The sequence below is a fragment of the Parasteatoda tepidariorum genome, chromosome 7 (assembly GCF_982258835.1).
Source record: "Parasteatoda tepidariorum strain Cologne lab strain chromosome 7, Ptep-v5.0, whole genome shotgun sequence".
Classification (NCBI taxonomy): Eukaryota; Metazoa; Arthropoda; class Arachnida; order Araneae; family Theridiidae; genus Parasteatoda; species Parasteatoda tepidariorum.
The window spans coordinates 108,476,386-108,490,901 of NC_141761.1; the positions used below are offsets into that span (position 1 = coordinate 108,476,386).

Below are 14,516 nucleotides of genomic sequence, written 5' to 3' on the forward strand. Positions count from 1 at the left end.
ATGTAAGCAGCTTCGAAAATCAATTCAAGGTCATTTTCCCCACAAAATGCTATTAACAAGTTTGAAATGTTCTTAATCATTATTTTTTTTTTGGGGGGGGGGAATAGGAAAAGTGGATCTCAAAGAAAAGTTCGTTAAATAGAAAATTCACTTTGCTATTTGGAAGATATTTCACAAAGAAATTTCCAAAATGTTCTTGGTACCTCGAAGAAAAAAAATCGCGAAATATAAGTTCTTTAAATCTAAGTCCTACTGTACTTTTATTCAATTACATTCACCAAGGCAGAAATAATAAAAAAAAAAAGAAGTCCAACAATTATGGCCATTAAAGGCAGATTTAGAAATAAGTACAATTTTGGACGCCATTATGACATTTTTTAGGATGCAAGGGTGATCATTGTCCCCACCCTTACGGAAAAGCATTTTGTAAGGGGAGACATGCTCTTTCTTTGGAAGTAGGTGAGTATGATGAGTTGTAAAGAGAGAAATCAAACTTAACTACAAATTATGAAAATAATTTGCAATAGGGTGCATAACCAGATTTTTCAACAAAGATAAGCACTTTTTAAATACTTAAGTTAATAAGTAAACAACAAAACTTAAAACAAGTTAATAAGTAAACAGCAAATATAATTACGCAATGTAAATTTTATGCTTTGAAGTCTACTTAAGAGACTTTTTCGAAAAACAAAACTATCACACTGGACACCTGAAAGTAATAAATCGTAATTTAACTGGCACACTAATCAAAAAGGTTTGCCATTTCTGGTCTAGGCTGTTGGTTCAATGCTCAAAATCATCATAAAAAAAATTCTAGTTTGATCAGACAGGAATAGTTTTTATCTGGAAATGCAGACAGTTATCGGAGTTTTCAAGGCAAAAGATCAACATGTTTAAATGGGAGATATAACACTGAACTAGATTTTTCTTATCGTTTTGATTGATATTTAAAAGCAATATTTAAATGCAGATTTTATGAGATATTTATGTCAATACATCAGAATTAAATTTTTTAGGAATTTCATTAATATTAAAAAAAAAAAACATGAATTTCAGAGAATTTCAATGTAAATATTAAATACTTATTCTAACCATACAAAATGGTTAATTTGGAAATAAATTATAATATAGTACTTGATTTCATAAATCCTTTACAATTTCCAACACGTTTAAGTAAAATAACTAAGGTACAAACAAAATAAAATTTTCAAATGTTTCTAAATTCAATATTAACTATTTACAAAATTACATGTAAAATGATTACCAATCAGGTTCAAATACGAAGTCGATTATGTGTTTCATGGTTACTTAACAACAAACTTAATAATTCTCACCCATTTCTTCTTAAAAAAATTTTTTTTTTTGATTTTAGGAAAAACAAACATAAAATAGGGTTTTGAACAAAATAAAATAAAAAAGAGTATGATTCATAAAATGATTGAATTAAAATTTTTCCACAAGTTTAGCAAATTATAAGAAACAAAGGAATAACTTTAGGTTATTTTATGAATATGTCATATGGTAAATATATCAATTTGTTTTATTTTTATTTTCAATTCAAGGACAAGATCACTTTTCAACAAAATATGCTCGCCTTCAAACAGTTTTAAACAAATATCATAAAACAAATATCATTTTCTTGCAACCATTATCATAAAACTTTAAACTACTTTAAAGTTTAAATTTAAGAACATAAAATATATAATACACTAAAATTCTTAAAAAAAATCACTTATTGGATTAGTAATTGAAAATAAGCGAAATTTGCAGTTTTAAATTACTAGGGCAAACTAGAAGTTAAAAAAATATACATTCTTTAAACCTACGAAGAAAAACATTTTGCTAAATATGACTATGTTGAAAAAAAAGTTGAAATATAAATTTTCTCACAGTTTTCTCCTTTAAATAAGCAAAATTTTTTTACTTTACTAACTAATATGTTGCTCATAATAGGTGAAAAGAGCAGAATGGAGGAAGGTTCTAGGGAAGGCTATGGCCCACATAGGGCTATCATGCCAGTAGAAGAATTGATATGTATTGACTTAAAAAGTATTTTTTATGCATATACTTGGCTCTTTAGTTGAGTAAAACTCAAAAACATTTTATCACCAAATACTGAAAAAATTCATGTAAGGAGAAAATCATGAAAACTATTCATTTATGATATGAATGTGAGAAACAATCACAAATAAAACTTATGCTACTGCCCAAATACATATCATATGTAAAGCAGTTATTTGTGAGTGTAAAATATCACAAAACACACTTTTCTAATTTGCTATATTTTTTAATACCAAGTCTTTAAGTGAAACTATTTGTCTAATTGCTGGAAAAAAGAGAATCACTTGTTTATCATTATTTGTGATAATATTGTAAACAACAATATGGTCATTCCATAATATATTTAAAACAAGTGCAATTGTTCCTCTCACTTATTTGGTAACCAAAAGTTACAACAACAATTTTTGGAAAAAAGAACCGAGAACTTCCGAAGTGAAGGAAGAATTCTTTATTCTGAAAAATAGCAGATGATTTTTCTAATCGAATAATAAAATATCAAATAAAAAATTTATAGTTAATCGAACACAAAAAATATTTCAGATACAGTCAAATCCCGTTTTAGTTAAATTCGAAAATTTTAATGTAACAAATACTTTCTGAATCTCCCCAAATGAATCTCCACAGAAATAATGGATTAAAAATACCGATATTATGAAATTTGTAACCAACGATCTAAGCATGTAAAATACAACAATAGTTGATTATTGATTCACGGGACTGAACATGTGTTTTATGTACAGCAATATTTCACATTAAGAGGTTTCGTGATAACGAGGTTCGACTGCATTTGATAAATGTTTCTCTTAAAGTTAACCATACCTTTTCTTCTCCTATTTCTCTTTTCAATTATTAGCAACAAAAATAAAAGCTGATTCAGAGGAAAAGCATATTTGCATACTCGAAAGCAGTACTTAAAATGAGGCTAAGAATATGAAACTGCAAATAATAAACAAAGTAGGCTTATGAATAAAAAAAAAAAACTCAGTCTGGAATTAACAATACTAGACAGTCAAATAGATTCTGTTGAGGTGATCTTGTCAGTGAAAATATGTTGACCCATTAAAAATATCTTCATTTTAAACTTAACAATATGCATAATTTAAATATAAAATGCCTCAATATACTTTGAAATACAGACATAGAGACGCATAACAAATAATAAAACAAAGCAAAAACGAAAACAGTCAGAAGAATTAGAAAAAATGCTTGACTTGAAAGAGACAGAATTACCGGTATAAATAAATACTGTTTGTAATTGACATTTATCTCACTTTTAACTCTAAATCTCTGAAATAGCGACGGCAGAATACGGCACCATCCGTGGGAGGCCTGTCGTTCATGTGTAGTTGTGACAGTTGTTTGTTCGAGAGTTTTGAGTATGCTTTTCTATACTCCAGATCAAAGGACACTAGAAAAAAAACAGGCAAGTTACACCAGGGCTGAAGTGGAGGAGGGTTTTATAACCTCCATATAACAAAGTTTTTAGGTAGCATATTATTATTACTTCTTTATCTCCCCCACAACACACTTTTGTAGGGTTTCGTCTAAGGGGATGTGATAAATTTTCGAAATTTTTCTTTACTTTGTGCTCAGGTACAGTTTAATAAACTAAAATAACACTCATTAGGTGGAAAAGCAACATATTTTAAGAAAAAAAGTTTTTAACTTAAATTTTAAAATACCATTTTGGATACTTTCTCAAGAAACTTTTACTATAAACTCGGTAAATTTTTCTTATTATTAGATAGAAATAATGTCAAAAATTATTTGAAATATTAAAAAAAAAAAAAAACTAGCAATGTGAAATCTAAAAAATAAGTACTATGGCCAATTAGCAATAAAGTTTAAAAAAATCAAAGTTACATGTTTTTTTCGTTCTTTTTTTTCAAAAGAAAAAAAAATTATGTGAGATATAAAAATCTAATCTATCCATAAATTGTTATATTATTAACAAATGTCTTAGCATTAGAAATATCTTAACATTTGAATAAAAATACTTGTTTTAGAGGCAACTAAAATGAAGTGTTTTAATTCAGAGGAAGTTTAAACATTTCATTAATATTAGGACTAGAGTATAAGACAGTTTGCAAAAATTGCTATCACTAAATAAATATTTGTCATTCAGCTTTAAAATTTTGCATGAAGAGCAGCGGCTCCCAGTTATTTTCGGCAGAGCTCCTGCTTTATAAAAGAAGTTTAGGGTAATTGTGAATGTTATAACCTTTAAAAGATTACATTTAATTAGAGGATAATTTTTCATCATGTTATCATTAATAATTTTAAATTAGGTTTTATGTCTGACAGTTAAATTGGCAGTTCTTGTGATATATATATAGTCTAGTCATGAATTTGTTACTCGTATATATACATAAGCTGGAAATGATTAAAATAAGCCGAATTATGGTTTACTTCAAAATGAAAACACAACAGAACTGCTATAAATGTTGAAAATAGTTATTATGAGAACATATTTCTTTATTAAAGAATTTAGTTATTTTGATTTGAAAAGCACGATAGGAATTAGTAACGGAACATTTTACAAATGCTTATTTTTTCAGAATTTGTTTGATACATTGCTATTAGAATTTTTTTATTTTCCTTTAAAAATGTCATTTCTATTTCATTGGCATTTTACTTGAAATAATTTCATTAAGGCAACCATAAGATCATTGGTTATAAAAAGTACTAATCTGCGTAACCCCTTTAACTCTTTTATGGAACCCTAGGGTTCCTCGGAACACCATTTAGGAATTGCTGATGTAATGAAGCAGCATAAGGAATAATATTTACTAAAACAAAACTGTTTCAATATTTTGGTTGACTTTGGTTTACAATCTCATCTCAATTTAAGAAACTGATGACAATTCCAGATTTTCCCTGATCTATGGTTACTCTGTTCGATAAAAACAAACAGTTTCATTCCGATATACAGTCTTACCTACTTAAGTGCATATCGGATAATCGAATTTCGATAAATTGACAAATTAAACGGGTATAAAAACAGTCTTCAATTATAGATTATTTCAGAAGGAATAAAATAATATTATAGTGACTGTATTATATTTTTCATTCGCATTGATTAATTTTTATGTAACTTTAAAAGACATTTATATTTTACGATATCAACACAGACAGTTTCAATTATTTATTTATTTATTGATTGATTGTTGACAGTTTTAATTATCAGGGGTGATAGCGAGCTCAACTCAAAAATTTGGAAAATTTTTTGAGTAAAATCATTAGTGACGCATTTCAAAAAATTAATGTCTTAATAGATTTAAATCATTGATATTTTCACGACATGAAATTCTAAATAAATTATATGCAGCATAATTTAAATTAATAATTATGTATAAGTTAACTTTTATCACTAATCATATTTTATATTCTACCAGAAAAAATATTAACAAATGAAAGTGATGCCAAGTGTAAATTCTGGTTCTAATATTTTTAAATAAAATATACAAGAATTTTTACACATAAATGCGATCGATGATTTCTTAAAACTTCTGAACCATGGATTTCCGGAAATTTTTCCAGAGCACAATCATCTCTGAATTATTTATTACTAATTTATTGATCATAAAATAGAGTTTTTTTTTAACAAGACACTATGCATTAAATACTATTAAAAAGTAAAATTTTGGCAAAATGTCTCTTTTAAAGTTGAATATTGCACTCCCCTTTTAATAGAATGTCCCACTTAATTGAATAGAGTTTGCTGGAACCAATGGCATTCTTCTCAGCATGGTTGATTCTATATTAATTAACATTGTTTTGAAATACTTACAGTTATCAATGTTCTCTCTGCCCATTGCAATGAGAGAGAGAAATAAAATCTCTCTATAAATACTGTGATGGTGCTTCCTGGATGAACTCTTTTTCCTTTCATTTATGAGCAGACAAATGGGGGAGTAAAGGTCATTGCACTGCAGGCGACCCAGAATCTGTTTTATGACACTGAAATCAAATCAAAATAAGTCAAGGAAAGCAATTTTCTAAATTTAAGTGTTTTTATTATAAAAATCGGGGATAGTTTTCTTTCTTTTTTTTTTTAAACATCAAAAATCAGTTTTCAACTTGTCATGTGTGTAAAGTGTGTTTCAATAGAATTAAACAACCAAAAAAAAAAAAAAAAAAAAAAAAACTAAAGTATGCTATTTTAAAAATAGAATACTACAATTAAAACAGGGTCGCCACTCAAATCTGGAAAAAAAAATTCCCTGTATATATTTATTCCTCTGTATTCCCTGTGAGGAAACACAATTACTGTGCTCTTGTGTAAGATATATTGGGGGGGGGGGCTAACTATATTTATTAGTTTTAATTACTGGAAAAACTTGGAGAGGAAAAAAGGAACAGCTGAACATACTTAAATAATGCTATAGTTAATGAAATAGTTTAGTATAGCTGAAATATCATCCTTAAATATCTCATAGATTACGCTTTGAGTGGCAAAAGAGGAAAATAAGATAAATTTCCAGTACTTTCCCAGTTCGTAAAGAAAGAATCAAAATTCCCTGTTATTTTAGGTGATTTTTAAATTCCTTGTATTTTCCAGGTTTTCCTTCTAGAGTGGCAACCCCATAAAAGTAGATGTCAGGATACAAATAAAAGTAATTAAATTTAATTCAATTTTATGAGCAAGGCTTTCTAATAGATAGTAACTGCTTAATTATTTTTATTCACCTGTAATACAATAAATAATAATGACAAAAGATAATCTTTATTCACAGGTATTTTCTTAAAAGTATGTGTGGTATAGTTATAGCTATTATCCCATTTTTTGCTCATAAAAATAAAAGCTCTGCGTTACAAAATACAGACATAAATAAATATTATAAATATTCTTTAGTATTTATTGAACTTAACTAGTAAGGACAAAAAAAAGAGAACGTTTTATAACAATATTTTTGATAAATTACTATATGCAGAACTTTGATGTTTAGTAACAGTATGAAAATTCAAATTTTATAAAAAAAAAATATAAAACAGTTTCATAACAAATATGAAATCTTTGTGCTTAATTTTAAAAATGAGTTATGTTTTAAACTATACTATATACTTAAAAATACATACCATTTCCTACTATTTGTCAATGATAATAATTGTTTAGAATAATAAAATAATGTAATAATTAAATTGTTCCATAGAAATAAAATAGCACTATAGAAAAAAATTAGCTATGTAATTAACAGTAATTAATAAAGAGTTAATGGTTCACTATAAATTTTTTGGAAATTAGCAGATAAAACTAATGAAAAATTGACCATGTCAACAAGCAGATTTTTGATAAGTGACGATGGTTTTATCTGTCATAATTGATCAGGGGATAGAGCGTTCACCTCCCAACGAGGTGATCCATGTGAGGGTGGAAAATGAAGCCTGAAAATGAGAATAGTTTGCAAAATGCAGCAGAGTTGCACATGAGAGTGCAAGAATCTCACCGAACCCAGCTCAGTAGATGCACTTGCAAGTATTTCATCTAACATGTAAAATGATTGGCCCTTTCATACGCTATGGTCTGACCAAATGGATTGTTGTTGAATGAATTGTGAAAATGTTGGAGAGAACAATGTAAAAGCACGCTTTTGCATAATAAAAATGCATGCTTTACCATGGCGAAAATCGACATGTTAAAGACAAAAAATCTCATTTTGGAAAAGGGAGAATTAAGCACTTTTTAAAAATACCCAATGAAAACAGCACATTTAAAGGCTTTTAAAAAAAGAAAATCGAAAATAAGCACCTTTAAGTACTTTTTAAAAACTTTATGCACCATGGAGTATGATGATGAACAAAGTAGATTTGAAAAAAAAAAATTGTTTTTCTTAGTTAAGACTTATTTTAGTACATTACACTAAAGGACACCACGATTACACTTTCATCCCTAAGTTTAATTAAGCAATAATTAAATCTTATTATAAACTATAAAACTAATTGTATCATATGATGCAAATCAACATACAAAGTACAAATATTTCTAAAATTTCCTTATATTTTTGGAATTTTTTTTTTTTTATATTTTAAAAATGAGTAAAGCTTTCTTTTTTTCTATTTATTGGAATAAACGAACGCTTAAATTCCAAATTTTACTTTGATTAGTTGAATACTTATTAAGAAAAAATTCATCTTTAAAAATCATTGCACAGTGTGAATAGTAAAAGAAATATTTAAATAAGATTGAGATGTTACAAAAAAGAGGAAAGATAAACTGCAATTTTCAGATGTTAAGGGAGAAAAAACAGAGGGGTAAAATTACTTTCTGGAGGCTTTCCATTCGTCAGTCAAAAGTGCAGTGACAAGTGAAGATTGTTCACCTGAAAATAAATTAAAATAAACTTTAAAAATTAGAAACTAATAAAGAAATTTATTATTTTATATACAAAGCTGTACTTTGATAACTCGGAAACATGCAATATAAATTATTTATATAGCATGTCAATAGTTGAAATTTTTCTAATATTTAATTTAATATTGAACAATAAGAAAAAATTAACAAGTAGTTTGAAACATACAATTGCTTCAAAACAAAACATATTAGTGGAACCAAAAGAGAATGGTGTCAAATTTTTATTACACCAAAGCAAGCTGTATGTTTCTTGACTAACTCTATTTTGTCTTTATAAGTCAGTTACAATTTTATTTAATTCAGCTTTCTTTTTCAGGAGGAATAAATAAAACATAAAAACAATACAGTAAAATAACATACACTTAATCATATTTCTCATGTATAGAAAAAAAAATTGTTAAGAGCATTAGCATTCTCAACAAAAAATTTTCTGATTTTGGTTTGCTTTAGAGGCAGTAACCTCTCAGCAAAATTTTTTTTTCTTGCAGCAGAGAACAGTTAATGATTCGCGCTCAGCTTCAAAAGTTTCTTTAATATAATTTTCATTGTTTGCCCCCACAAAGTTAATGCGGTTTATGAAGAATTGTGGTAAATAAGAATTCAGTTGTCTTCTGCATACAAAGAGAAAAAAAAAAAAAAAGCTTGGAAACTGTTCAATATTTTGAGAAATATATATTGGATAAAAAAAGTAACGATAGAAGCATTCAATACTTTTCAAAACGTACTAGATGATGCCTACTTACTGGACCTCTCCTACTCACTGGAGGCAATTTTGAAATTTTAAACATTAAAAGTTTTTTTGTTGCAGATTCAGACTCTCCAGAAAAAAATAGGTTTAGGCATTTTGTTTCACAGAAGGTGCTGTAATTAACATCGAAAAAAATTATTATAGAATATAAACTGTTTAAAATAGTGGTTTATTGAGACCTATCAGATTGGATATGAAATAAAATGTTTGGATATTTTTTGTTGTTGTTGAAAAACATGTCTAAAATTTTTTTTGTATTTTTAATTCGATGGGTTTAATTTTAAACAGTTTGCTCCCTATATTAATTTTTTGATAAAAGCGCCGTCTGTGAAGCAAAACGCCTGAATCTTTGGGCAAAATTGGGTAAATTTTTCTAGAAAATTTGAAATAAAAAATATGGGTTTATATTTAAGATTTCAAAGTTGCCTCCCATCCCTTGCCAGGGAGTCAGGGAGGTAGATCAAGCAGGGTGCATAGCCAAATTTTTCAATAAAAAACAAGCACCTTTAAAGTACATTTTAAGCACTCAAAAACATTTTTTAGCATTATATATATTAACAAAATGCAGAATTTTCAAAGACTTCACATGATTATGATAAAATAACTAAATGAACTGAATAACTGAAATAATAAACTGAAATGGAGAATATCTTGCAAAATGCAGCAGAGTTGCACACGAGAGTACAAGAATCTCACTGAACCTAGCTTATTAGACGCACGTGCGGATTCGCAAGAATTATATCAAACATGTAAAATGACTGGCCCTTTCATACACTACAGACCAAGGGTAAGCCAAAATGGATTGTGGTTGAATGAATTGTGAAAAGGTTGAATAGAACAATTTGAAAACCATGCTTTTGCATAATACATTGCGAAAATAGACATGACAAGAAAAAAAAATCTCATTTTCGAAAAGGGAAAATTAAGCACTTTTTAATAACACCTTATGAGAAAAGCACCTATAAGGACTTTTAAAAAACAAAAAAGGCACCTTTACACACATATTAAAAACATTACGCACCATGTCAAGTTTGATATTATTGGATAGTTTAAAAAAAATTTAATGCGTCTATTTTCACTTTATTGACCCGTGTATATTTCTTGAGAACCATTTAGAAACTTTTTTTTACACCGTTAATTTATATAACATTTAATTTATCCATATAACTCTTGCTTGTTTCTAGCTGCGTCCAAAGCATATAGAGAGGTTGTCCAGTTTCATCATGTAGTTTGACATTGTCCCAAACACAGTGAACTGACACATTGCGATAATCCATCTTTTGCCATGACTCTGGAATCTAGAAATAAAAAAATTGTTGAGAACAGGATGAGCAGCCAGATTTTTCAACAAAAAATAAGCACCTTTTATGCACTCAAAAAATATTTTTAATCACTTTCCAAAAAAAAAAATATTCATAATTAGGATCTGTGCAATAATGAAAATTATTTATTTCTATTGTTTAAAGTTCTTAATTTATAAATATAAAATCAACAAAATGCAAAACTATTTTTAAAGACTTTACATAATCATGATAAAATAACTTGTTTCTGAAAAATATTGCAGAGAAAATTGTGAAAATCCTGCTTTTTTTTTGTAATTTATAACAATTGACACTTGAAAGATAGAAAATGAAGCACTTTTTAGAAACCACCATAAAAAAGCATCTTTAAGAGTTTTGAAAAAACGTTACAAAAATTAGCACATTTAAGCACTTTTAAAAACACTATGCACCCTGGAGAAACCTTAAACTTGTAAATTATAATTTTTCTGAAATAATATGTATTTTGTTTCCCTGAAACTACGAAAACAAGACTCAAACCACAAAAATAATATTCAACGGTACCAGTTGTCTGCTGATTTTAAACACACCCAGCAAAAAAGAATTAATACTCACCCATAAGAATTAAAAATGCAATTTTTGTGCAATCAATTTAATTTTTATCAAACAACATTTTAACTAAATGAAATAGTAATCTGCAAAAATTAAGTATAAACGTCTATCAGGGTTCCCACTCAATTTCAGAAATAAATTCCCTGACTTTCCCAGGTATACCAGGTAAATTTCAATAAAAATTGAGACCATATTTTCATCGGGAAACTTTGATTCTTTTATTTGTAATATTAGATTTTCTGTTAAAATAATATTAAATGAGGAGAGGAACATTTCTGTTTGACTAAAATTATAGGCTCTAACAACAAATAATTGTTAGAGATATTAGAATTATTTAACTCGAATCACAATAACTGATTACTGTTACTGACAATTTTAAGACTGGTTATTTTTCCGGTATGATATAGGAATATTCCAGGTTTCTGTAAAAAAATAGCATCTTTCCCTGGGTATTCCCTGATTTTCGGGGTTAAAATAAAATTCCCTGACAATTCCAGGTTTTCCCTGACCCGTAGAAACCCTGGTCTATTGCGTAAATTTAAAAAAAAAAGTTTTTGTTTATGTCTGATAGTTAAATTTTTTTTAAAAGTCTACTTTATCTTCAATATTTAACTTAGGTTAAATCATTAATGCCAAATTAATTAGTTACTAAGTAAATTTCATCATGAAAATGTGAGCGAAAAATTTTAAAGATAGTGCTTATTTTAAGATTGTTTTTTTTTTTTTTAGTCATTTTCTTACAGATACATAAACCACTTTTTTCTATTATTTAATTTTCGCTGTTTAAAAAGGCAAATTGAGGCTCATTTCCAAAACAAGCTCCTCATAAAACACACTTTTTACTCTTCCTATCACTGACCCACAAAACTACACAACCGACTACGGAAAAAAAGAAGAGGGAAGGCATTCCTTTTGAAGCGAAGTGCGACTATTAGCCAAGTAAAAATTCGGGGATTGAATCGAAAAGCAATCATTGTAATGAATTGACCCTCCAAACTTTAATGTCATTTTGAATTCACCACTAGGGCTTCAGTTTCAGGAATTCCCCCCCACACACACACATACTCCCCCATCGACATTGAGATTACACTACTAAGGAAGGTATAGCCATAAGGTTAATAGAAACATATCATTTGTTATATTTTAATCTGATTCTGTTTTTTATATCTTTCTTTATTAGATATTTCTATCAAATTCCCTGAATAGTTGAGAGGTTAGTTTGAATAAGAAAATGAATAAATCAAAACAAAAATTACTTTGATAGGGCACAAAAAACATTCAACAATGGAACTTAAAAAATGAAAGGAAGAAAATTAACGCTCTTGATGAAATATTATTTCAAATATCGAGCATCAGTAGCCCCAGTAAGATATTGTGAAAAATTGAGACAAAGTTGTCCTTTACTTGTACTCTTTAATTTACGTAAGGTACCAAAAATTAACTACAACTTAAATAAAGAATATTATTTCTTCTTTTCAAAATTGGCTAATTTTTCTCTGAAGTATTTTTTTTTACCTTTCTCACTCCATCTATATTTAAATTTTCTGATGATTTTTTACAAATCAAAAATATATAAATATAGAAAACAATGCAATTGAAACCTTTTTTCCTTTTGTAGTTGATTCTGAAGACAGAACAAGAGCAGGTAAATGACTTGAAACACCAATTCGTTTGAAAAACCATACCTGTAAAAAATATATATAACTGTAAAAATCACACTAAGTTACAATAAAAAAATCATAGGAGAATAATAAAAAACACTTTTTAATATAAAAATAAAATGAAAATTGAAAGAAATTTTACTAAATTGTTACAAAAACCATTGAATTATATTTTGTTAACACTTTTGAACATTGTTAAAAATTTCATCGGAATTTTTTCTCTTAAATGAGCAGTGTGATCAGCAAAAGTTATAAGTTACATCATAAAACAACTTGCCATATATATATCTATACATATAAATAAAGAATTAGTGTGTGTGTGTCTGCATACTGGATTGTGAGCATAATGTAGGCAATAAAAATACAAAATTCAATATGGAGGTAAATTAGTACATTTTTTAACAAATTATGATGTCCGATTTTTTGAATTAAATTTTCAAGCATGAATTTTTCAGGTGTGCTTTTTTTTATAGTTCTGCACATTGAAGCCCATTTTGTTCAAATGAAATGGCCTAGAACTTTATAATTATTTTTTAATCATTAAGTTCAGACTTTTTTAAACTGAACCATCTAATTTTTTTCTTAAGGTGTTTTTTTCTATTTTTAAAAAAGTAATTTGAGAAACCCACTTTCCTCCCCCTAAAATTGTTAAATTGTGACGTCTGTTAATCTATAGCAGGCATTAATTTCGAATTTAGATAAATACAGTATATACAATGTTTCGAAAACCTTTTTATGTCAAAAAAATATTTTTCCCTCTGGCATACACCTAATGCTAATTTGAATTCCTGTGTCGTTCCTATACTAGAAAAAAAAATTTCTCAACATTTTGCTTGAATAATTTTCTTAAACTAACCAAAAGATTAAATAATCGATTGTTGTTTGGATGTATTTCGCAGAGGACTGATCGTAAATACACGGTTCCCAGTAGAATGGCAAAAGCAAGCATCACTGCCTGTGGCCAGTTAGCGGGTGAGTGACCATTTTGATCAGCCTGCATTGGGACCGAGGGTGAGCGGCACTGGTCCTCGTTAAACTGTTCTACTGTAAAGTGCTCAACTTCGCACGCAGGTCGTCGGGCTACAAAAGCAGGGGAGCCATCCTCTCTGCAGAGGATCAAAATTGCGATGGCTCGTCTTCGGACAGGGTGCGTAGCCAAATCTTTGAGTCAAAAATAAGCACTTTTTAAAAACTTTTCAAGCACTTTACAAAAATTTTCAAGCACTCAAAAAATTCACATTCAATCAATGAAATAAAAAAGTTAATCTAGCACACAAAAAAATTAATAATTTTTATTTATATTTTTAAAAAAATTTCTAATCCATTTAACAATCTTACACTACAATAATACAATTCCAAGATAATTATAATAATAAAAAAAAAAAAGTTTACTAACCAGTTTTTAGCAATGTGGAGTTTGCCTGCTCTACTCTTAAAATGAATTACAATTGATTCAATCACATAAAACAAAGATTTATTAAGATTTATAATAACAATTTCACTTAAATGCAAAAAAGGATATAAACATACATAAGGCATATTTATTTTCCACACAGTTTCACATATAGTTTTCATGTTATTTCTTATCAATCAATAGTTAATTAAATGACAGGAACATTATTTTTTAACTGATAATTTGTTTTCTAGATCCAACAGTTCTTTCTGCTTTTTATTAATATCAATTCGTACAGCATTAGTTTCTTCCAAAAATGAAAATTCTCTGCCTGGTGAGCCAGCTCGCTTGCTTTATTGTTCAGGTTTATTATATATTTCTCTAAATCTATTCTGTTCTTTTTTATGCA

At 27.9% G+C, this 14,516-nt stretch overlaps 1 protein-coding gene across 5 annotated transcripts in view; it reads right to left on the reverse strand.

Annotated features, from left to right (window-relative positions):
- Window positions 1-2,256: 2,256 nt before the first annotated feature.
- Crag (DENN domain-containing protein Crag) overlaps window positions 2,257-14,516 on the reverse strand; it is an 85,159-nt gene continuing 72,899 nt past the window's right edge. For all 5 annotated transcript variants that reach the window (XM_087168465.1, XM_087168463.1, XM_087168466.1 and 2 more), the window contains exons 29-33: window positions 12,655-12,738; window positions 10,336-10,459; window positions 8,324-8,381; window positions 5,852-6,021; window positions 2,257-3,469 (exon numbers count right to left, since the gene is read on the reverse strand). In XM_087168465.1, coding sequence (XP_087024591.1) covers window positions 3,324-3,469; window positions 5,852-6,021; window positions 8,324-8,381; window positions 10,336-10,459; window positions 12,655-12,738 — 582 coding nt within the window. In that variant the 3' untranslated portion in view covers window positions 2,257-3,323. The remainder of the gene's footprint in view (window positions 3,470-5,851; window positions 6,022-8,323; window positions 8,382-10,335; window positions 10,460-12,654; window positions 12,739-14,516) is intronic.